Raw genomic sequence first — 25,836 nt, 5'->3', positions numbered from 1 at the left:
ACAGAAAGATACTAGCAACATTTTTAATATCCTCTCTGTGACATGGAAATTTATATAACAGTTTTGATAGGATAAAGATCTCAACGTATCAAGACGTGCACCGGGACGACTTTCTCTGTAAAAGTTTTTCCCTATTTAGCTTTCAGACACGTGACGAAAACTCGTAAAACTCCACGTGTCTAACTCGTTAGCCATGTTGAACCCGCGTCCGAATGCCAGCGTTTAGTAGTTTATATTCTCTGTCACTGGTGGGTCATGCTTTAGTGTGCATGTACTATACATGTTATGCAAAATAACTAAAATCCATTTTATTTTTTTTAATTTCTGTAAAACGCGATAAACCGTTTGAATGTAAAATAGCAAATGTTTTAATCTCTGCTATTACTATATAAAATATTTTATGAAGAGATCTTAATACTCAAGATGTTGTACTTCAGACTCCATAAATGCCCCACTATTGCTAATTTATTTTTGGACTAGCTTGTTTTGAATTAAAACCTGGATATTTTGCACTAAATTACAAATGTCTTACATAATTAAATACAGTAAAACTCCGCTTAACGCTGCCTCGATTAACGCTGATTCGATATAACGCGGTCTGCTCGAAGCCTTAAAAAAGGCTCAAAATTTACGCTGATTTAAATTATCGCGTCATTTCATTGATTCGGATATAATACGATTATTTACGAACATGAACCAATCAGCAAAAGATGATAATTTGTCGTAGCGCTGTACTTTCCTTAAATCTATGTTTCTTTGGTGCAATTTTGAAAAAAATATATTATGGATTCCATAGGAAATATCGACTTCGCTTGGCAAGAATTAACTGATAAAGTCATGAACGGAGTGCGGAAGAAGTTATGGTTGAAGGTATCCAAGAATTCTCAACGAGAAGAGCCTATCGCTGTATCATTAGGTTGACTACATTGTCAACCTAATCGATACAGCAGGACTAGGAGATGTAGACGAGCAGGATATTGAGAAGTTACTGCAGGTTTCTGGCGAGGCCCTTACCAACGACGACCTTCGAGAACTGGCAGAACAAGGAATTCAAGTAGAACTGGAAAATAGAGATTCTGAAAACGAAGAATCCAAAGAACTTGCTACAAATTTTTTAGTAAAAGTTTGGTAACGATAACTGAAATCATTGATCAAACTGTAGCGAACGATCCAGATTTTGAAAGGAGTGCAAAAGCAAGACAAAGCGTTTTGGATGCGATCTACTGCTACCGACATTTGCTTAAAGAAAGAAAAAAAGCGACAAATGAAACTACACGACTTTATCGCAAAATACAAGAATTTCAGAAGAGCCAGGACCTTCTTCACAAACAAATGAAGTTTACATTTCTGTGTGCATATGTTTATGTGTTATTTAACATATATTATTATGCAAATTAATATAAAAATAACTTAAAATAAAAGTAAAAGCTGCTTATTTTTGGTCGCGTGTTCCCCTTTCTCTATTTACTTTATGTTAAAATGGCCTCGTTTAACGCTGTTTCGTTTAGCGCTTTGTCGTCTAAGGTCGCATCCCCTGCGTTAAGCGGGGTCATACTGTATTACGCATTCATCTTATAATTCATCTGCCAGAGCTAAAAAGTAGTATTAACTTTATTGTAACTTATTTAAAATCAACTCAATTAATTAAAAACAAATATCTGTAAAACCATACTAAACGAACATAATAAAAATTTTTAGTATAAATGCAGTTTTTATTAAACTTTAATGGAAATAGTACTGTATTATAGTAAAGAAAAAGTGGTTTGTTTTCTCTTTTCCTTCTTTACACAGTAAACATTTTGGTTTGAATGTCTGCACAGTTACATTTTTTGTGTAGTGTGAGGCACAGAGAAGTCATTTCGTTAAAACGTCAGACTAAAGCATTAAAACAGTACTAAAGCAGAGGAATAAGCAGACATTCTGATTGATTGACAGGATTTAGTGTTTTGCAATAAATGCCATTGAAGATATAACTTGTTTTGCTCGAAACGACACATATTACAATGTTGATTCGCATATGACTCATTTTATTCAAACAAGCTGTTTATAGTGGGTTTTTCTGAGAGATTACGATCCATGTGTTGGTTTAAAATATGCCAAAAGTGGATTTAATTTGTTTTGCATATTACTCTTCATATATTTTTGTGACTTTCTTTGGGAAAATCCCTACGTTTTTTAGACTTGATTCCTTTCATTTTTATGTCCTTCTTACAAGTATTTCAGAAACAATGACTATAACCGAAAAGCGAATTACTTTGAATCCATCACAAAATGTTCTCTACGTTTTTAGACCAAGAAGACTCGATCCAGGCTCCCCATATCAATGTGTTACCGCCTTTACCATCCGGCCTTCTGTTCTCATACTCCTTTATATTCTAAATTTACGAGGCATGTGCTTGTAATATAATTCTGATAACAATGTTTATTTTGCGGCACATTTTGAAAAACATAGCTCGAATACTTTTGTGTTATTAACTTATTCGTCGTATAATTAACACTTCGACCATTAAAATCTTGTTATATACATGTAGATTACTGTATATGCAATATTTAATGTCAGGCCGAATAATTGGCTTCCGGATCGTCTTCGGTCATAAATTGCTCCTTCGGCGAATAATCGGTTTTGGTCAAAATCAGGCCGAAAATTCATATAATGCCTAATTGGCTAATTGCTATTGCTTGCTCTCGGACAGGTAGCTGCGTGTGTATTTACCACACCTCTGTACTGTACATTTGAAATTTGTGTTAATAAACTAAAAAGGATAGAACTAAGTGCATGATTGTTTAATTAAGTAGAATCCTTTATTTCTTTGTTCTTTATCAGACAAAATAATAACCTTTATTATGATAATATTAAGCATAACTTTTCAAAAAGAGAAAGTAATAGTGTAACTTAAACAAGACGAATGTGATTGCGCTTTCAACTACATAATCTCCACAAAAAGCATGTAAAATCTTTGGTACTCAAACGATAATACATATGCCTTTATCATCTGAATCAATTGATTCAGAAGATTTTCCTCCTTAAGACGAACGTCTGAAGTTCTATTTAAAGGAACTTTTGATTACTAGGAATGCCGACATCTTTCATCACTGAGCATCAAATTTTTAGTACGATTTGAAAAAAGTATCTAGAAAATATTTTTCTGCTTCTCCGACTAGCATTTCAAGTAAACAATCGTTGAGTAAAGAATTTAGTGTTTCTGGACAGTTTTACACCGACAGAAGAACTAATTTACGTGGCGAGATTGTCAATAAATTTCTTTCTTTGGAATATATTATATTATTTAGGCCTAATTTTGATTATTAACTCTCTACTTGTTAAAATTTTTTAAAAGTTTTTAAGTTTTACTTAAGAAGACAGATAATTTTTTTTTTACTACGTTGATATGCAAAACAATATGACTTTGCAGTTTAAAAAGCTTGTATTATTTCAATATACTGATTATTTTAAACTGATTATTTTAAAATAAAAAATAATAATTTAATAACGCATGACAACTGCTAGTATCATTTTAAATTGTCAACTCTGAAAACATACCGTAACATTCTTTATTTTTAGCACGTCAAAAATGCGAATTATTAAAAATACACATTTGATGTTTATTTCGAAGAGCCACAGTTAATATATAAAAATAACAAATAACGAAGCGAAAAGTCCTTATTTTTTAGCATTATTCTATTTCTTTGCTTGAAAAAATTATTTTCGGTAGAATACTATTAATATCTTCAATAAACAATACAATAATGAAATTTTTAATACCTTTCTGTGTTATGTAAGCAGTAAGATAGCCTTATCCTATTCTGTTGATAGTTGTGACCATATTCACGTTGGATAAAATCTGAAATATTTAATCTGAATTACCTCAAAAATATTTAAACTTTTTGTATAGAAGCCGGGTTTCTCGAAATTGTAGGCCAAGAACTGTCTGTGTATATGTCTTAATTATAAACTTAATTAAACATCCTATTAACTATCTTTGTAAATATTACATCTATCTCATTTAATTAAAACAATGGTAAAAATTACGATCTTATTTTTATTTTGCAATTTTATTTACTACTTCAACATATAAAAAAAAATAACAGCAAATTCATTTATGTAACTATAATGGATTTTCTATAAGCAGAAACTCCTAAGTACAAGATGCTTTAACTTACTAAGATATAATTTACAGTTTCGAGGTTGATTATTAACAATTAGAAAATAATTTAACTGGAATGCATACAGTAAGTAGTCTCACCAGTTACTATCCACCTGTTTTGTTTCAGAAATATAAATTTATCTACTTTTTCTGAATTTATCTCATCAAAATCGCCGTTTGACAGCATCGATAAAACTGATCGTTTCCATTCTGAGGATGAAATACTAATACTAGCAGGTATACACAAGTATTGCAGAGCAATGGAGTAAATATTCGGAAATTTACATTTACTGTTTTCCCAATACTGTAATGGGTCTTCGGTTGAACGAATTGTTCGTTCCTTTAAGTAATCATCAAGTTCGATAGTAACTGATTCGTAGATATCTTTTCCTTTTCCACTTAAATAGTCAAGAACAGGCATTTCTTCGTTCAAACAGATTCTTTCTGCTGAGGCACGATCTCTTTTCGTTTGTGAAATTTCAGATAATTTATGTTTAACTTTCATCCTTGCAGCTTGCCCAATATATGGTTGTGAAAATCCGAGTGTTTTAAATCGCGGATCGAGTATTGTACTAATTAAAGATATATCATTTACTTCTAGACTTTTTAGACAAAAGTTTACAGACGCTTTTAACTTTTCGAGAATATTTATTTTTTCTGATGAATTATTTTTAATATTTTCTAATTTATTAAAAATACCATTTAATATAGGAATTGTCATTGAATGTGTGGCAAATTGGAAATTACTGATATGCTGCAGTGTCTGAGAAATGAGATCAAAATAACTAACGCAGACTTTTAATTTTTCTACATCTCGAGGTGAAAGCAATTTCATCTGTGATTCTTCCCTTATTTTTAAAATTTGTTTGATCAACTTATAAACATTTCTCCAAGCTAAGGAAGATATTGATTGAGGACTGATTTCTATTTTGTATGAAGACGTAATGCTATATTCATTTTCAGCAGATAGCGTATAAATTTTCAAAATGATTTCGCAGTTTTCTACGAGACGATTAATTTCGGCAATCTCCGAATAACAATTTGCAAGCTGATGTAATGTATCTGTTAAAGACGGCAAGTTCGGAATATTTCGTAAAATATTTTCAGCTCCTGAAATGTCTTCCATGTTAATGTTCACTGTAAATCGAATCTTATCCGCAAGCCTCCAGTTATCAATAATTTGTTCCAACAGCTGAAAAAAATCCGTAAATAGACTTAAATTAATAAGAATTAGTGAATTCATGTCATTGATACTGTAAATAAGACTATATAATACCTGTCTTGTCCGTAGAGGTGTGATAAACGATACTTCTTTCGTAGCTAGAACGACTTCGTGGAGTTGCTTTTTCCACAGAAAATGGCAGTTGAATGAGATGTATTTCCTGTCTGAACATTTCAATGACCATGTGCCAATTGAAATCGTTGTGAATTCGACTTGCGAGAGAATTTCATGCAGTCTTTCATTTAAAACGTTGAATTTATCGACGAAAAGTATCTTTTCTAAAGTCGTTCGAGATGGTAAATCATACTCACTGTTCAATTCTTTTACAAAGTCTCTGAAACATTTCTTGTCCATTAATGATAAAGGGTACATATCAGTGACAAACATATTAGTTAACATATAATCTAGATGCTGTTTTCGAGCCATTGATGGATAGTATTAATTATATTTTCTACGATATATGTAAGGCTGATAATGTAGTCGAACAACGATTTCTTCTTATTGCTCTTCCGGTGCTTCTAATTTTTTGAACTCTGAGCATTAATTATTTAAGCACATTACCTGAAAGAATCAAGTTTATAAATAAGCTTGTCTTATGAAATTCATTGATTTAGTAATATAGTCGGTTTTCTTACAATTGTGTCTAAACGTAATCGCATTATGAAACTTCGCGCAATGAGAATATCAGGTTTTACAGGGAAAGAGAATAGGTCAAAATTTCCATATATCTGAAAGGAAAAACTGATAACAGAAAATAAAAAATTGAAATGAAAATAGAATGAAACCTTCAAAAATTCAAACCTAATGTCATATGACTTTGTGTGACTTATGTTTTTTTTTGTATATAACTGAAATATCTTGCAAAATTTCACATAGATTGTAACGACCAGTGGAAGAGTTGATAAAACTACCGAACACTGCAATTTGTTAAAGAATTGAACGTTTGAAATTTCCCGTGTTTTCTTGACGTGGCTAACACTTAAATAGAACGAATTACCGCTAGAAATACCTCCCAGGATATATTCTCTCTCTCACATAGCCCATGTGTTGCGTCGTCTGAATTCAAGACAATCTAATGAGAAGAATTTTAACGATTTAAGCGTATCTTATAATAGTGTAACGGTTGATTCACTTTATAATAAAAACGGAATTATTTTTCTACTCCTAGAAGCTTCAAACTAGAAAACATTGCTTTAAATTAGCTTTAAATTAGACAACGTTCTCTAATTTAAAGCTAGATCTCTAGAACCCTATATCAATATATTATAATTGAATACTATCGGTATACACATTTAGTAGTTAAACAATTTTTTAGTTAAACCCAAAAGTATAAGCAGCCTTTAAATTTCGGATTAATGCATGAGAAAAAGTGTGCCTGAAAGTTGACCAAAAAATTACCAGTAATAAATGAAGGAGTTCATTGCTTGAGAGCTAGCAATAAAAGCTATAAAATTTCTTATTAAAATAGAAAACTTTTTAATTTGTAAAATATTAGAATAAATTTTTTCGTTATGAAATCTTTTTCTTTGAAAATAGGCTATACTAAAAGGAAAAATCATTTAGGAATATGAAAGTATTGTTACGAAACGTTTAGTTGTCCGAATGTCGAGGACCATCAGATTTCAAAAATGCTGTTTAATTTAATTAATAATTAGAAATTCAATAAAGTTAATGTGTTATACTTTGATTACATTTTGACGTTTTCATATAAACAACTCTATGGCGGAAGCAGTTATGATGTTGACTTAATATTCTACGAGATTATTGGGGATCCGAACAGAATCTGAGCAAGTAAGCTAGGAATTTTTCGTGGCCCTCTTCCCCATCTCTCATCATCAGTTGTCTCCATTCTAGGATTGCAAAACATGCGAAGGCTATGGACAAAGACCTTCTTATGCGTAAAGTCCTCATTATATCACTTGAAATTTTTAAGTAATTTGTAAAATATTAGAATAAATTTATCGATAATTTTATGAGTCAATTATTATGTCACGAAATATATTAATTTTCTTAATTAATGCCATACGAAATTATCTCCAACATTTTTGTAAACGAACGTTTTAAATCTACCCAATATATGTAAAATAACTGCACATGAAATTTAATAAATTATAAAAGAAATTTCTAATTTATCTAAGATAATTTTAATTGTTTTCTTTCCAATAAGATCTTAATAATGATTTTATGTAATTTTGTATTAAGATAGTTATGCGTTTTATAAGTAAATTTAATTGTACTTACCAGCCGTGTACAATCTACCCCTCTATTCCAGTTTATTAGAGAAAGAAGTGGTAAAATGACCTCTCCACATACCGTTTATTTTCATGAACAAATCCAAAAACATAAATTGAGATAGAAAACGATAGTTTCAGATATGGAATTTTTTATCGTTGATTTCATACAAGTAGTAGTGGTTTGGGACGCTTTGATCACAAAATTAATTTTCTAATTACAAATTTAAATTAAATTAATTTTATTTTAACAATAAGTTTCTGTATTAATTATTAAATGTTTTTAAAAATTAATTATTTTTTTCTAATTCACTTTATGAACTAATTTTTGTTTCGATTATGAATTATTTTATAGAAGATATATGATTGGTCGGTTTTTGATATAAATAAAGTTTTAAGGAACGCTAGAATTTATTTTTAATACCAAGATTGAAACTTGCAATCATGGAGACATATGGTTTTATTATTGCTTACGACGGGGATAGAAATTATTGTTTCTACTCGTTTGTACAAGTCTATAGATACCTGTATTGCTGCGATAAACAATTTTTCTTTCGATATTCCTGATAATTTCCCTATTGTTTTACGTTATTTTAAAGTTAACAATGGAATATGGAAAGGAGATGGAAAATTTGGTTTTATAGGTGTTGACGAGGATGGAAGAATTAATGAAATTAGTAATAAATTATATTATTCGTTCGAGGAATGTTCAGAAGTTATAAAAGAAATTTATATGAAAAAGAACAGAAAGAATATACAGCGAGTCCGCGTAAGTCGACATAGGTATAACTCGACACCGTCAGTTGAGTAGTCAGTTTTCTGTGGTCCCGACCGCATACTAGGCATTAATGTTAAAAAACTTTGGTTTACTCGACACCGTTTAACTCGTTACCACTGGATAAGTCCACATACTTTTGCTGTCCCACACTCGTTTAGACATCCGATACGTCGACTCCTCTTCTGAAAAAAATGAGTTCACACCACACAGTGCGGCGTGAACTCATTTTTTTCAGGAGGGGAAATCGACTTATTTATTAATAAGTACTGTGCGTATTAATAAAAATACCTTAACATTTTATGTATTTTTATATATAAAATAATAACAGATAAACAAAAAGAAAATATACAATTTATATCAACGTCACAGCAGAATCCGATTTTACATTTTCTCACGTCAAGCGTTATTGTAGCACCTGTCTCACATTTGTTAGAAATGAGTGTCGGAAAGCTAACAACGCTTCCGCTGAAGGAAAAATACGAACTTGTTTCTGGATTTAAATGTAAGAAAACTTCGCAAGCCGAATTTGCAAAACAAAGAAAAACTTCCAAAAACAACATTGTGGGAATCCTGAAGAAAAAAGAGGAAATTAAGAAACTTTATCTTGGAATTTCGTCGCCGGTCTCGAAAACGCCAGAGAAAGTCGCCGTACAAAGATGTCGAAGATGATCTGGTACTGTACGTTGGCTAAAGCAAATTCGTTCGTCGAATCTTCCTGTTTCGGGACCGGTACTGTAACAAAAGGCGATGGAAATTGCTGGGGTATTTGGAGTAGAAACCAACTTTAGTGCCAGTGATGGATCAGAGAGGTACAGTACATTGCACTACTGTATTTTCCTAATTGTAGTTTTGTGGTTTTTTTTTCAACTTCGCTTTAGTCGTCACATCGGATAACTCGACACATTTCCACTTCCCCTTGGGGTGTCGACTTATGCGGACTCGACTGTATTAATATTTAGGGAGATAATTTGCGGATCAAAGCATTATAAATTTACTAAAGCTTATAAATTCGATTAATATGTATTTCAAACATCCTAGTAACTGTATAATCGTTGGACCCTCGCAATGCGAAAAGACAACACTAATAAGAAAAAAATTATTCGTAACAAAATTTACGAAAAGACATTTAAAAAGGTTCTATGGTGTTATTCCGTATATTTACCGTTTTTTCACGAGAAAAAAGATGTTACATTTATGTACGGTTTACCTAAATCCGTGCAAGGATGGGATTTAATAATAATTAATGACTGGACGCATGAACTCAGTTCAAAAACTGCATTTTTGTTTACAACAAAGTCTCATCATTATAATGTAAGCGTGATCATGATAATGCAAAATTTGTTTCCGAAAAATAGAATTATGAGCGATATAACTTTAAACACACATTATTTGATATTATTTAAAAATAATTGCAATGAAAGTCAAGTAAGTTGTTTGGGGCAGCAAGCTCTTACTGGTAAATGCGTTTTTTTATGGATGCGTATAAAGAAGCGACAGAAAAGGAATTTGGTTATTTGTTATTAGATTTTCATCTTAAAACGAATAAGAAATTTTCTGTGAGAGATTCCTGACGAACAAGGTAGTTTTTGGATATACTTACCAATAAAATGAAGAACATAAAGAAAAGTTATCATATGTTAGCACTTTTGTCTAAGACTACTCCTTCTCAACGAAAAGCAATATTGAAAAAAGCTACTCTGGATCAAATAAAAGTTTTGTTTGAAATATGCGATAATTTGCGAAGAGGAAATATACCTGCTGATGTTCGTAAATTACAAAACTATTTTAAAAAATTATCAGAAAATTAAGTGAAAAACATGTTCCTTTAAATACTAAAAAAAAATTTAGTTAATCAATCTGGTGGATTCCTTCCTCTTCTACTGGCTCCGTTAGTGTCCATGGCAGGTGGACTAATTGGTAAGGTAATAAGAAAAAGAATCTAATGAAGCAAATGGCTCTTGTCTCTCCTGAATTGTTGTCAGCATATCAAAAACCTGAAATAAGAATTGGTAATAATATCGAAGAATTACTTGAGATTGGTGATTTATCTGACGATAGTAAAGTCAAATTGTTAAATCAATTGATTTCAAGATATAAGAGAACTCAGTTGAAAAACTGAGTTCTCTGATATGCGCCAAAAGAACCTGTTAGAGCAGTGTTTCTCAAACTTTTTGGACCGCGACCCCCCTTCTGCACTTAAAAATTTCAAAAAACCCCCGAAGAATAAGTATGTGTCAAAAAACATCCCGGAAGGAGGGGGTTAGGCTCGTATTTAAATATTTATATTATTTTTATTATTTATATGTGCAATTTATTTAAGTAAAAATTATTTTATATATTTTTTATTTCTATTACAGTATTTCTAAACATGAATCCATAGTAAATTTATAAAATATTTGAAAAAATTGATCTGGCATCAATTTTTCAGCGACCCCCAAATATTTTTCACGACCCCCACTTTGAGAATCACTGTGTTAGAGTATCTGTTGTATCTGACAAAATCAAAGAAACGGAATCTCAACCTGAAGAAAAAGCTATTGACGATGCATTTATTAAACAAATAATTTTATCCGTAACACAATTATATCAAAAATATGTACCACATTTAATTGATAAGTTGAATCAAAGTCACTACGGATGGAATTCTAAAGGTGAATTAACAACCGATGGGAAACTTATTTTTGGAAGGCATATAGTAGACTTCATTTCGTATGTAATGAGAAATAGAAAACCGCATTAGTTCTTGTTGGTTTTAAAGAATTTTGGGACGGTTTAAAGAAAATAAACATTCCTAAGGAGTGGATTGGAAACAAAAGTTACCAAATACTTCCAAAATGACTTTTCTTGGTGTTACATTTTAAAATATCAGAAAATAGAGCGGGAATATATTGTCAACAATCACTAAAATTTATTACTCTACTTACTTGCAGAAATGTGTTGTGTTTTAGATAAAGTGAATGAAAAAACTGGAAAAGCTTAAATAAAATTAAAAAATTTTAAAAATAATTTTGTTTTGGTGTTATATTATTTCATACAATTGTCATGTTTTAATTTTCTCGGATATTAAAACATTTAATAATTAATACAGAAACTTTGCCTTATTGTTAAAATAAAATTAATTTAATTCAAATTTGTAATTAGAAAATTAATTTTGTGATCAAAGCTTCCCAAACTGCTACTGCTCATACATTATGTTAATTTAAATATTTTATAGTTTTTAATTCTGTTTCTGCCTTAAGAGACTTTTTTTAATCATACCCATTCTATTCGACCAGGCCTGTAACAGACAGCAGGGTGGTGAGGGTTTGCTGACATTGATTTATCTACGTATCAAGGAAACTCTAAATGAAACAACTTTAGGTGTAACCTGAAGTATTTTTACATAGAAGTATATAGAATAGTGGGGGCAAAATAGTAAATTTTTTTTATTGCATGCGCAGAAAAATTATTACTACGACACATTACAGCAACTTAGAAATTATCGTAAAAGAGGCTAGTATTATTTTTTAAAATCTTATTTGATTTTTATAGTCGACATAGCAAACAGCTTCTCACTATGCATAATTAGCTAGCTTTCTATTGTCTGAGAGATTTATGTAAAACCACTCCGGTTCATTTACATAGTGCAGAACATATCTGTATGACACTATTGGTGGCTGTGAGCATGTGTCATTTCAGCTGTAAAGTTAGTTGTCGTCTTTCTTCTTTTTTTCTTCATACATTTTTATGAAGAAAAAAAGAAGAAAAACGACGCTCTTCTAAATCTTCCCTCGTGCTGCATGCCTATTCTGTTGGCTTTTCACAAGTAAAGCCAGGCATTTCAAGTAGTAAGCAATTGTTTCAGGCATATTCTTTCTTTTCTGCACTTCCCTCTGAGGATTTCTTCATCCATTATTCGCAGTACTTAATAAATAAATAATTGCTTAAGATCTGGTTCTGGCTTAGATTTCGTTGTGTTCAGGCTCAAACGAACGACAGTCTTTTTTGTTTTTTGTTTTTTTTTTTGTAACGATTAATTGCAGATATATATTCTATAACTAATATCAAATTGTCTACATTAATGGTTACCAACTTGGAATTCAAGCTTCGAATTTCAACAAGCTTCGAAGAAGTATTGTTAGATTCCTTGATACTTAACAATCTACAGTTAAATTAAATAATGGGGTATTGCGTACGTCAAACACATCAAAGCAATCCAGTTTCAGTGCTTCTTCCAGGATCCCCGTCTTAACTCGAAAATAATAATAAGAAGAAACTAATACAAACCCCGAGGACGTTCAAAATCTTGCACAATCTAACATATGTACTATATATTGTGATCAGATTTGTTTTTACTCTTTGTATACCCATGCAAATTGAATTCTAACCCAAAAGATAATATTTTATTAAGACGAATATTTCTACGAAGACACTCGCCAAGATCGTAAATAGTACTATCTGCTGATGAAGGTATTTATTATTTTTATTGTTCCTCTTTATTTGATGTAATATTAATTTATTCTTATGAAATTAAAATTAGGATGATAGTTCGAAGGTCATAGGGACTCAGCAGCTATGCGGAACGATTCGTTTTCACTTTGTGAACAATAATGGCATGACTTACCCGATATTTAATAGTTATTTATATGCTATTAATATTTAAATTTTGTTTCTAACATTAACGTGTTGTATATTATAAACTGTTATATGTTGATCAATAGATTTAAATGTTATTATTATCAATATAAATTAGAGAAACACATTTGAAACTACTGAGGAACGAATGAAAATCTTAAATAATAATCTTTGTTGTAATTGCTGAAAAATAAAACTTTGTTTTCATAATTATAAATATAAACGTACTTTATTTATAGCATCTGATCGTCAAACAAGAAACAAAAAGAGTTACTTATCCGTTGGCAACGTAATCGCAACAAGCAGCAAATCTGATATAACCTCAAGAATGCAGCAATATTTGCATCACTGCAAACCATTGGACTGACACATATTCTGACAACCCAACAAGATACAAAAACAATCCATTAGTCGCTTTCCGAAACTGAAGAAAGAGAGAAGAAAGACGACGACTAAGATGGTGACTGTACAGCTGAAATAACACATGCTCACAGCCACCAATAGTATTATATAGACATATTCTGCACTATGTGACGAACTGGAGCAGTTTTAGTTTTACATCAACAGAAAAGTCTCAGACGGCAGAAAGCTAGCTAATTACGCATAGTGAGAAGCTGTTTCTTACGTCGACTATAAAAGTCAAATAAGCATTAATTAACATAATAATACTAGCCCTTTTACGATAATTTCTAAATTGCTATTATTGTCGTAGTAATATTTATTACATGGTATTATTTTTCCTTATACCACGCAAAAGACTTGCTACTCTTGCCCCTATTTTACTGCAATTTTACATTTTAGTCTCTGTTATTTTATATTCGTACATGAAAATAGCGCAGGACACATTTAAAGATCGTTTTCTTTAAAGGTTTCCTTGATATGTATTTCATCCCTCACCATCCGGCTTCCTGTGTTGGAATTCTAGCTGAAACTGTAATGGGTATGATTGAAAAGGCCGTCTTAATGAAAACAATAAAAAAAAAAAACTATAAAATATTTAGATTAAAATAATGTATGAGAAAATCGGTAAAAATAAAATTTATTATCTGAAATTATCTCTTTTTATCTCACATATTGTTTTTGGAGCTGAGTTGGTATTTTCAGGAAATAAATGTACGTGAATAGATCGTTTTACCACTTTTTAATAATAAACTGGAATAGAGGGTGGTCTGTTGGATAGGTTTGCATGAAAATACTGCTGGTATGTAAAATTACATTTACTTACTATATATAATGCTTCACTTTCTCTTAATATAAAATTACATACAAATGTTATGTAATTTTATATTAAGCAAAAGTGTCACGAATATTTATCCTATTTTTAAGGTTTTATCTGAATGAATATAACTAGAATTATCTTACATAAATGAGAAATTTGTTTTATAATTTATTAAATTTCGTGTGGTGTTATTCTACGTGTATTGTATAGATTTAAACGCTACATTTCAAAACTATTGAAGGAGATAATTTGGTGTGGCATGAAAATTTATTTAAAAATGCCGAATAATATAGTGAGTACTTAAAGCATACGTTAGTCGTATTCTTTTAGTTTTAACTAAAAACAAATTATTTAAATAATAAATGTATATGTTACAGTCAAAACCCGTTTTTAGTTAGAATGCGTTTTAACTAGTTGAAACTAGTTTATACTGGATGTCTTTGTTAAAACCCATTTTGTCTAGTTAAAACTAGTTTTAACCCAAATTCATTTTTGACTAGCAGTAAATTCTAGTTATAACAAAGACATCCAGTATAAACTAGTATCAACTTGTTAAAACGCGTTCTAACTAAAAACGGGTTTTATATAATTATACAATATATTAAAAAAATCTTTGAAAATAGAGCCATGTTCTCTAGTTTACAGCATGTAGGCATAGCATGTACAACATCAGTTAGATAATTATAATATACGTTTAAACTATTATAATTCCTTTGATTAAATTGCATTGAATTGAGACAACTCAATAAGGCATCGCAACACGTAGCTATCTGAGAAAGGGGATTCCTACCGGGAGGATTTAATATAGAAAGTTGATCCCTATTTAAGTGTTAGAGACGTGAAGAAATCCGGAAATTCCACGCGCCCAGCTCGTCGACAAAGCGTGAACCCGTTATCAAATACTAATTTTCAGCAGCTGCCACTCAATCACTGGTGGGTTAGAATCTATCTGAAATTTCTATTCTTGCAATTTATTTCAGATAATAAAAACAAAAGTAACACGATGTCATATGACGTGACGTTTGAATTTTTGAAATTGTTATCTTATAATCATTTCAATTTTTTAGTTTCTGGTTTCAGATAAAATAAAGCTTTACAATTGTTTTAGGCCAAATTTTCTATAACACTGCGACATTTAGATACACTTGAAAGAAAAACAATTATATTAAATACAAGTCGAAAGGCCCGATGGCATCGGGCCTTTAGCATCGGGGCCAGTGCAGGATTTACGTATAAGCTACAGAAGCTATAGCTTAGGGCTCCACTTTCATGAAGCCCCCCAAAAAATTTTCCGAGTGAGCAATTGTCATATATACTTAAATATACTGCAGCATTATTTGTCCCAATGCCGCACGTCCGGAACGCCCCATACTCTTCACCCAATTTTAAGTTAAAGATTTATTATTTCACTATCTATATACTTCTTAATTGTATTTCAATTTAACCCTCTATCCGAAAATCATATTTGGCACTGACATATAATATCTAGACTTACAAAGGGCCCCATATTTCAAATAGCTTAGGGCCTTATCAAGTCTAAATCCGGCCCAGATCGGGGCATACTAAATTATAAATAAAAATAATAATGAACTAAATATTATACTGTAAAAATATAAAATAAATATAAAATCACTTGGATTGTTAATTTAAATTACAGTAGAGACTCGTAAATCGGAACCCCGGTAATCGGAATCGCCGGTAATCGGCACGATTTTCAGTCGGACCGTGTCGTGCCGAATCGAACGTTTTTGATACTAAATTTACTTCTAAAGTATAATTTTCATGTTTTTATATTCTTCAATATATTTATTTTGTTTGTACAAAATGCAGAAATAATTTTTAACGATACGATAGCTTCGATTATTATTATAAAAATTTTTGTTAGGCTTAAAATCGACGAAAATTCAACACGAAACGACACGCAACGGAGAAAAATTTGAACATCGGACAGGTTAATATATTTTTTCGTACATAATCCGTAATCGGAACAAATCCCTAATCTGAACGGCACTTATGCAGTTTAGCAGGTACGGAAAAAAAATTTTCAATTTTTTTCAAAATTTGATCGATTATAGTCAAATTTGATACGCTGATTACGAATATGATATTTATTTTCGCCCCAGTCAATTATTTACATTAAAAAAATTGTTTTAAATTTTTTTAAATTTTTTTATTTTTTTATTTTTCAAAATACGCCAGTGCAAAATTAACAAACTTTTAACTAAATTTCACAAAATAAAAATAAAACGTAATCACTGTGCTGCTTCGGGATACACTAAACGAACATGCTCAACCAAGTTATGAAATGCGTCCTTTTGAAAACGCTGACGCCACAAAAATTCTGCCAAATAGTTATCTAGCATAGTACGATGGGTACCGAATCTGCGTTTGTTTTTTTCCTTGGCTTTCTGCCAAACAGATTCTACGTGATTGGTTGTAATGTGAGTAAGGGGGTCAACGACATTAATCGAATGGTTTACGGTCAAATGCTGATATCCCAGATTCCCCACTGTATTGTATGCTGCCCACAAATCCGAGACAACAGTTGACCCGTTCATCCCACTAGATGGCGGGAATTTTGGTTTTTGTCGAGAGTTGGCAACAGCAAGAAAAAAGTTGTTAAGTTCCAAAAGGTGCGGGAACATAGTGGAATGCTCTTATAACCGAATTAATGTAAATAGTTGATTTGTTTTGTGTGAATAAAATCTAAAGACAGATTTAGTGGACTTTTTGCTTGATTGGACATACGACAGGGAACCTGGCGTACGAACAAGACGGTCAGGTGAGAGTTACGAAAATTAATTAATCATTACACGAGACTAGGATGAACCTGACGCGACAACAGTAGTCCCAGGGAGCACGAACTGTTGCAAAATAGGCAACAAAGTGCCAGCATCGCGCCTGTCTACAGTCACCATGAAACTTTCCTTTGTTTCCACATCGAAACCACCAAAAACCCATTGTTCTCTAACGCGATGACCACGTTCGTACTTTCGACGAACAAAACAACTTTCGTCGATCTCCACAGTATGACCTCTGCCTCCCAGAACGATCGGATTGAGCAAAAAATATTCTTGACAAATGTCCCTACAAAATTGTTTCCAATCAACAATCGTATGGGCACTTCCAATTTCCAACTCTCTCTGTGAAAAGTCCTGCTTATCTACTTCATAAGCCCACAGATACATCAGTTGCAAGATCTTGGAAACTTCAATATGGCTTCCCGAAAAAAAATGAAAATTTTCAAATTGATGCCTGTTTCCTACAAACCCGACCTGCTGAACAACGCCATATGACACCATCCATAGAATTATTGTTTTCTAATCGCATTTTGTTGTATCCCACGCAATTGCCATCACAAATCATCACTCTTTTCAACAAACGTGTTGTTGAGCCCAGTTAATCGCCTCCCTGTTAGTGGCCGATATTTGGAATAAATTTTTGAGGCAAAATTCCAAAGATTTGGAAATCTATTTGCCATATTCAAATAAAAATTTCAGAATATTATCGACTAGCAAATCGTGTTCAAAGCAACGAATTCGACACAACAGACTACCAGTGTATTTGTTTCAGTTTAAACGTTTTTTTTAGTTTAAACCTTCGCCTAGCGTATCCCGAAGCTGTAAACTAATCCTTTCTCACATTTTGACAGAAATAACCTTTCCCTTTTGTTTTTACTTACTTAAAAATAAAAAAAAATTAAAACAATTTTTTAATGTAAATAATTGACTGGGGCGAAAATGAATATCATATTCGTAATCAGCGTATCAAATTTGACTATAATCGATACTGCGTATCTACCTGCGTTCCGTACCTGCTAAACTCCATAAGTGCCATCTGAACAACCCCAGTCCCCAATTGATTCCGATTTTCGGTTCACTACTGTAATTTAAATAATAGGTAGGGGCAGCCAAGTGGCCGTTTTTGGCATACCGTGACAGAAAGAAATAAAGAGAGACTTCCATTTTTTCAAATTTATATTGTAGAAATGAAGACAAGTTTAGTTATAAATTTTATTCTTTCAGACAATGTGCTTAAATAATTAATGCTCAGAGTTCGGAAAATTAGAAGCACCGGAAGAGCAATAAGAAGAAATCGTTGTTCGACTACATTATCAGCCTTACATATATCGTAGAAAATATAATTAATACTATCCATCAATGGCTCGAAAACAGCATCTAGATTATATGTTAACTAATATGTTTGTCACTGATATGTACCCTTTATCATTAATGGACAAGAAATGTTTCAGAGACTTTGTAAAAGAATTGAACAGTGAGTATGATTTACCATCTCGAACGACTTTAGAAAAGATACTTTTCGTCGATAAATTCAACGTTTTAAATGAAAGACTGCATGAAATTCTCTCGCAAGTCGAATTCACAACGATTTCAATTGGCACATGGTCATTGAAATGTTCAGACAGGAAATACATCTCATTCAACTGCCATTTTCTGTGGAAAAAGCAACTCCACGAAGTCGTTCTAGCTACGAAAGAAGTATCGTTTATCACACCTCTACGGACAAGACAGGTATTATATAGTCTTATTTACAGTATCAATGACATGAATTCACTAATTCTTATTAATTTAAGTCTATTTACGGATTTTTTTCAGCTGTTGGAACAAATTATTGATAACTGGAGGCTTGCGGATAAGATTCGATTTACAGTGAGCATTAACATGGAAGACATTTCAGGAGCTGAAAATATTTTACGAAATATTCCGAACTTGCCGTCTTTAACAGATACATTACATCAGCTTGCAAATTGTTATTCGGAGATTGCCGAAATTAATCGTCTCGTAGAAAACTGCGAAATCATTTTGAAAATTTATACGCTATCTGCTGAAAATGAATATAGCATTACGTCTTCATACAAAATAGAAATCAGTCCTCAATCAATATCTTCCTTAGCTTGGAGAAATGTTTATAAGTTGATCAAACAAATTTTAAAAATAAGGGAAGAATCACAGATGAAATTGCTTTCACCTCGAGATGTAGAAAAATTAAAAGTCTGCGTTAGTTATTTTGATCTCATTTCTCAGACACTGCAGCATATCAGTAATTTCCAATTTGCCACACATTCAATGACAATTCCTATATTAAATGGTATTTTTAATAAATTAGAAAATATTAAAAATAATTCATCAGAAAAAATAAATATTCTCGAAAAGTTAAAAGCGTCTGTAAACTTTTGTCTAAAAAGTCTAGAAGTAAATGATATATCTTTAATTAGTACAATACTCGATCCGCGATTTAAAACACTCGGATTTTCACAACCATATATTGGGCAAGCTGCAAGGATGAAAGTTAAACATAAATTATCTGAAATTTCACAAACGAAAAGAGATCGTGCCTCAGCAGAAAGAATCTGTTTGAACGAAGAAATGCCTGTTCTTGACTATTTAAGTGGAAAAGGAAAAGATATCTACGAATCAGTTACTATCGAACTTGATGATTACTTAAAGGAACGAACAATTCGTTCAACCGAAGACCCATTACAGTATTGGGAAAACAGTAAATGTAAATTTCCGAATATTTACTCCATTGCTCTGCAATACTTGTGTATACCTGCTAGTATTAGTATTTCATCCTCAGAATGGAAACGATCAGTTTTATCGATGCTGTCAAACGGCGATTTTGATGAGATAAATTCAGAAAAAGTAGATAAATTTATATTTCTGAAACAAAACAGGTGGATAGTAACTGATGAGACTACTTACTGTATGTATTGAAGTTAACTTTAATAATTATCAACATTATCAAGTTAATTATCAACCCACATTCTGTATATTAAATTTCCAAATATATAATGAAAAGTTTTTTACGTATCAATCGTAATTTTTGGGAACATGTTATAATTTGGTTTCTTTTGTGCTGAGATAAATAATCCTTTTGAAATAATCGAAAATTTACGTATACGCGCGTTTTAAAAACTCGGTAATTTGTTTAAGAAATACTAAAAAATATATTAAGATGTGTCGGATATTTACTTTTTAAAGGTTAGCCCTGGTTTCGTGCCAGAAAAAGTGGTTGTCGTGCCAAGTTTTCCAATTGTGACAATTATTGCCACTTCTGGCTTAGCTTCATTTTCTAACTTATTATACACAAGTTAATAGCTACATTCGCAAAGGATATTCGAAAAGGATATATAGGTTTTAAATTTTCAAGTATATATCTTTTTCCCGGTTACGTATACAATGTGTAACAGAAGTTTCAAACACAAAGTAAAAGTAAAGGTTTTTCACCAACTGAACACTATAGTTGCGCCTGTTTTTCGCCTGCCAACACTTAACTAGGGGTCAGTTTTTCCGTAGGTCTTTCCGGAAAAACCCTTTGGCACATCGTCGAATTATATCTAATCAATCCAAATCTAATTATGCTTTCGATTAGAACGTTTGATTGGCCGAAAAATTTTCAACTGTAAATTTTTGAAAAGTAAACTGTAAAAATCTTAAATTCCATGCTGCGATTGGATAGAAAAATTCTGTTCAGTGACGTTGATTATAAAAACAGTATAAATATTCGTTGTACAACCATTGATGCCAACTTAGGGGGTTTATCTTTAAATTTATGGAAAAAATATTAGGAAGAAGGAATTTAGGGGAGAAGTCGTTTGGGGAGAAAATGAAAAGTCTATCCATATTGGTTAGTGGAGTTTCAGCGGCGAATAGGAATTTCCAAAATTCACATAAAAGAATGTTCTCGCTTGAGAATTTGGCTGTGAGATCCGGAGCAGGTCGCTTAAAGTGCTACGTGAAGAAATTTTTGGTTGCGAAGTTCTTACCAGGTCTTTTTCTTAAAATTTTATCGGAACCATGTTATCAATTTAAAGTGTTTTGTTTTCTGTCTTCGTTACTAATTAATTGCTTACCTATAAAAAAGAAATATGCTTATTTTTGGTTGTTTTATTTTTATTTATTGGTATTTTGTATTTCATTGACAGATGCTCCCAAACTTTAACTGTAATAATTAACTTAATTTAAATTATTATTTATATAATTTATTATTGTATAATTTTGTTTGTGATCTTATGTTCATTGTATCTAAGCGTTTTGTTTTTTTTTGGGAGATGGTATTGCTTCCCGCATCAAAGAGTATGCATATTAAATAATACACCGAAAGACCAAGGATGGGTATGCGAAAGATGCACTATTAGTGTTCACATACAAATTTAAAATAACGTGGAAAATAAATTTATTTTCAATTTAAATAGTTAACTTTATTCGTCTTAAACGTAATGTTTATTAAAACACACTTTAGTGAACTAAGCATTAAAAAAATACATAATAAAAGCTCTTTTATTATTTATTTAACTGTATTTTTCTTGCAAAATGCACTAGTGTATATGTCGATATATTTATAAATTAAATATAGTAATATTAAACTACTTATCTGTATCTATATCTCCCTATATACATACAGAAAATTATGATTTTTAATGTCACCACCGAAAAAGATGAACTGATCAGCTACGACACGCATGTCATCACGCTCACCTCGAACTGCAATGTAACAGTCGCAACGTAGTGGCAGACTCGTCACCGAGTGACTTTTCCTGTCACAATATCAATTGTTACAAAAACTTAACGAAGAATACAATATGTACTTATATTACATTGTGATCCACGACGTATTTTCCCGGTCGAATCTTTATGCTTATTTCCACGTTTACGATTAAAACTGTAAATTTGGTAAATATATTAATGAAAATACATTGATTAAGACACCAAACAGTCTTGTTACTTTTATTAAAACAAATATTGCATTTAGTTATTGTAAACCTTCCGATAGATTTTACAAGTTAAGCTAAATTTTATAAACAGAAAACTATATCAAATTTTATAAGTAACGTGACGAAATTGGCCGAACGTCATTCGCAACAACAATTATGCAACAACGAGGTTTTTCGATAATTGTTAACGAATCAACAATTCAAATTCCATTATTCTTTGTTTGAATGAAGACGCCATTGTCGTATTCCCCCGCATTTTTGAAGAAATAACGTAAGAAAGAACCGCGAAATTGCAGAACGATAGAGGGAAGATAAAAAGACGGTGTTTTAGGATAAGAAACAGAACGTTCAAACAAAGAACAATGGAAAAAATACATTTCTTAAGACTATACATACTAGATGTATAGTCTTAAGAAATGTATTTTTTCTAAAAGTAAATTCGTTCCGACAAACTTTTTAAAAAGAACAATGGATATTTAATTGTTTATTCGTATGTATGTGATATGTAGCCTATATAGGAATATATATATATTAAGTAAATGTAAATATTTAAATATAAATTATTACTATCAAATATAAATTATTACTATCAAATATAAATATAATTGCTAATTAGATTATAATTAGAAATAAAAATTGGAATTAATTAGAATTAAATATCAATATTTTGTATATATGATTATATATTATATTATGAAGGTCATTCAAATGAAACCCGACCGATGGCATTATCAAAGCGCGGAATGTGTGTATTTGAAATGTAGGTGGGAAACACTGTAGGCTCACGCTGCAGTGTCATGTGACGCTGCTGTCGGATTACACTGCAGCGTGAGCCTACAGTGTCATGTGACAGAACCTACAAACAAGCTGCGTTCGTTTAGCACAGTGTTTTTCAACCTTTTTCATTGAGTGGCACCCCTGATTGAAAAATAAAAAATTGCGGCACTTTGACCGGCGGCGGATCTAGAATCTGAAAAAGGGGGCTAATGGAGGGAAGGCAGATAAATTTTTTGCGAAAACGAATATTATGCGCAATGCTGGGTGGGGTCCAAGGAGGGGACTCCCTCCCCGGGAAGAAAAATTTTAAAAATTGACAGTTTTGAGTAGCATTTTAATGCAAAAATAGTGTTTCTACGTGTTCAAAATCAAAATTTAAGTTTATTGAATTTTGTCGAAATACTGACAATGAGTTATCTTGAACTACACTTAAGAAGATTTCCAAGAAAATGCCTAAAGGTCTTAAACTTTGCGACACCCCGCGGCACCCCAGTTGAAAAGCACTGGTTTAGCATGTCAGGCAGATACTCCGTTCAACTTTCAAGCATGGATGCGTCAACAAGTGAGCCGATGGAGTTTACTTCCTGTGGAACCACCATAAATGCTGGTCAGTACGTGGAAACTAAATTCTCTGCGAACTTTCATCAAGTCCAAGCCGCCTGGTCTGCTTTCGTAAGGGTCGTCGTCCTTCATCATCGTGCAGGGATCCCTTGTGAAATTCAAGTGGGAAACATTCCAGTATCCTGACTTGTTTCTGTGCGATTTCCAAGTTTTCGAGGAGCATAAGAAGCACCTGAAAGGGCGTAAGTTTCAATCGGACGCTGAAGAGGAAGACGAAGTTCGAGAATGGTGCAGACATCAACCCACTGAGTTTTGTGAGCAAGCAATCGAATGTCTTACTCATCAGAGGGATTACTTTTAATGTAATGTACTGTACTGTACTTACTAAATAAAGTCATTTGTCAGGTTTCGTTTGAATGACCCTCATATGTACAATTAAATTATTTCACATTAGAAATAAGTCATAGAATGAATATGAATATATATATATATATATATATTCTATTTATTAATATTTAAATTAAATACGTTTACAGCTTTAAATTTAGTAATAAATTAAACCGGTAATCTATTGTTAATAGCTATAATTGTAAGGGCTTATCATGAATAAGCCGCCATTCTGTGTGCTACAAAATAATGATAATTTTCTAGTGTATATTTTCAATTATGTATTTTAATATACAATATAGTTTTAATTATTTTATTCGTTGCTACTTTTATTTCGAATTGACAAATCTGGATTGAAAATACCCTTAATAGAAATATTTGACTTAAAAATTGGGTGTTTTGTCACCGATTTTAGGCTACCGAATTAATGGAATAGCAACGAATATCCAGTTTTATTCCCCAATTGTTATTCTGTCGAGCAATCGGGGTCAGTTTCTGGAAAACAAAAAACTACCACAAAATGGGTGTCGCCTTGACGTGGCTTTGTGGCTTAACGTGTGAAAATGTTGTCGAAGTTTTCAAGATAATGTTTTCCGCGGACTAAGTACACCCGACAGAAATTTCACAAATATTTTCATGCAGGTTTTGTGAAGCGATGTTTTGTCACTTTCTTAAAAATCACACAACATTAAATGTGTTGACTCATCGCTTTATATAGATAAAAATAGACCCAAGCTAAAATTAACATAGAATGTACTACACTAATAGGAGAAGAAAGTCAGTAATATATCGATTTGTCCTATAAAAAGTTTGACGTTCGGGTGGAATTCTTAATGTATTACACGTGGTTTAGGAGGTTGTGATGCTATTTCGTATTTTGTTTCACTTACAATCAGTGGCGTAGCGTAGTGGGGCGGCAAGGGCGGCCCGCTCCGGGCGGCACTTTTAGGGGGCGGCAAGGGCGGCCCGCTCCGGGCGGCACTTTAGGGGCGGCAAAATTTCACAATAAATAATAATATCTTGTGAAAATTTGAACCATTTTATTTCATCTTTTTGTCGCATCTACGATTCGGACCAATTGAAATCAGCACCGAATTTCTTCTTCTTCTTTCACAGTTTAATATGGAGATTATAGCCTTTGCGGCTCTTTCTCCGACCAACGTTGCCAGTTGCTAAGTGAAACGACCAGTGAGGCTAATGTAGCGGCTCCAGCGCCGCCACTTGCTGACTAGGAGTGATGGAGGCTGGCGGTGAGCACGGAATTTTTCATTACTTATACTTAAATAAGGGAGTGGCGAAATTTCTCTCTGCCCCGGGCGGCTGACATCCACGCTACGCCACTGCTTACAATTACATGTAGACATACATAACAGTAATAAGAAAAACAACGTTTAAATGTTGGAAGTGGTAGCATTTTAACAATAAGCTCGCTCTTTAGGTTACGTCCTACGTGGCAGCGTCCAGCGACCGCGGGCGGAAAGAATCTTTGTACGTGCGTCCAACTCGCGAGCGACTTCCGTCCAGAGTGGACGCGTGTTGTTTACAAAAGGGTGGCGAGAAGACTTCGTCGAATGCTTGCTACGGAAAGTATGACAAACAGTAAAACGGTAAATTTGATAGGTAATTATGATCACTAACTAGAAACACAACAAATATAAAGAAACTTCACAGAATAAGTTTAAAAAAAGTTTTGTTTTTAAAACGTTACATTTACAAAATCAGAAATTATTAAATTACGTAAGATTATGGGTGTACTATAGATTACCCCCTATGGAATTTCAGGACTTTGATTATATATTGGAACTCAGGGGACCGAGACGAGTTCAACGGTACCCTATTTTTGGACCGGAGACGAAAAATAAAAAAAGTTATTATACTTTTTCACTTACCATACTTTTTTAATGCTCTCATGAAAACGGCACCATAGTTGCTAGTACTGCCATCTGGCGGCCGGATGGCCGAGCGGTCAAGGTTAGCAGCCTGCCGCCCTGGGGGACCCGGGATCGAATCCGGACGGGTCGAAAAATCCCCAGGAATTTTTCGGGGGGTGGTCCGTCAGGATATGTCGGTCCCCGTCCCTCACCACCCGGCCGCCCCATTGTGGGCCTGGCCGAACCCATAATGGGCTTGCTATAAGAGGCCCTCTTAGTGCCCACTGGCGGAAAGA

At 32.5% G+C, this 25,836-nt stretch overlaps 2 protein-coding genes across 2 annotated transcripts; one reads left to right on the top strand and one right to left on the bottom strand.

Annotated features, from left to right (window-relative positions):
- Positions 1–4,212: 4,212 nt before the first annotated feature.
- LOC136985619 (E3 SUMO-protein ligase ZBED1-like) lies at positions 4,213–7,628 on the bottom strand. The gene is made up of 3 exons (XM_067282937.1): positions 7,609–7,628; positions 5,422–5,928; positions 4,213–5,337 (listed from the first exon to the last, which is right to left on the bottom strand). Exons 2-3 carry the CDS (start codon positions 5,791–5,793, stop codon positions 4,213–4,215), a joined length of 1,497 nt encoding a protein of 498 aa, XP_067139038.1. The 5' UTR covers positions 5,794–5,928; positions 7,609–7,628.
- A 10,664-nt stretch (positions 7,629–18,292) lies between these two features.
- On the top strand, positions 18,293–19,944 carry LOC136985618 (E3 SUMO-protein ligase ZBED1-like). Its single transcript, XM_067282936.1, has 2 exons — positions 18,293–18,741; positions 18,826–19,944. Exons 1-2 carry the CDS (start codon positions 18,370–18,372, stop codon positions 19,942–19,944), a joined length of 1,491 nt encoding a protein of 496 aa, XP_067139037.1. The 5' UTR covers positions 18,293–18,369.
- Positions 19,945–25,836: the final 5,892 nt, after the last annotated feature.

This window comes from Centruroides vittatus, unplaced genomic scaffold (assembly GCF_030686945.1).
Source record: "Centruroides vittatus isolate TY-2023 unplaced genomic scaffold, ASM3068694v2 contig_974, whole genome shotgun sequence".
Classification (NCBI taxonomy): domain Eukaryota; kingdom Metazoa; phylum Arthropoda; class Arachnida; order Scorpiones; family Buthidae; genus Centruroides; species Centruroides vittatus.
The sequence above is the reverse complement of the archived record's forward strand: the minus strand, read 5'-3'. Positions and strand labels throughout refer to the sequence as shown.

Bases quoted from the DNA above. Each gene is read 5' to 3' on its own strand.
- LOC136985619 (XM_067282937.1), bottom strand. From the start codon at position 5,793: ATGGCTCGAAAACAGCATCTAGATTATATGTTAACTAATATGTTTGTC. The intron at 5,338-5,421 runs GTATTATATAGT...GATTTTTTTCAG, and splicing joins CACCTCTACGGACAAGACAG to CTGTTGGAACAAATTATTGA.
- LOC136985618 (XM_067282936.1), top strand. From the start codon at position 18,370: ATGGCTCGAAAACAGCATCTAGATTATATGTTAACTAATATGTTTGTC. The intron at 18,742-18,825 runs GTATTATATAGT...GATTTTTTTCAG, and splicing joins CACCTCTACGGACAAGACAG to CTGTTGGAACAAATTATTGA.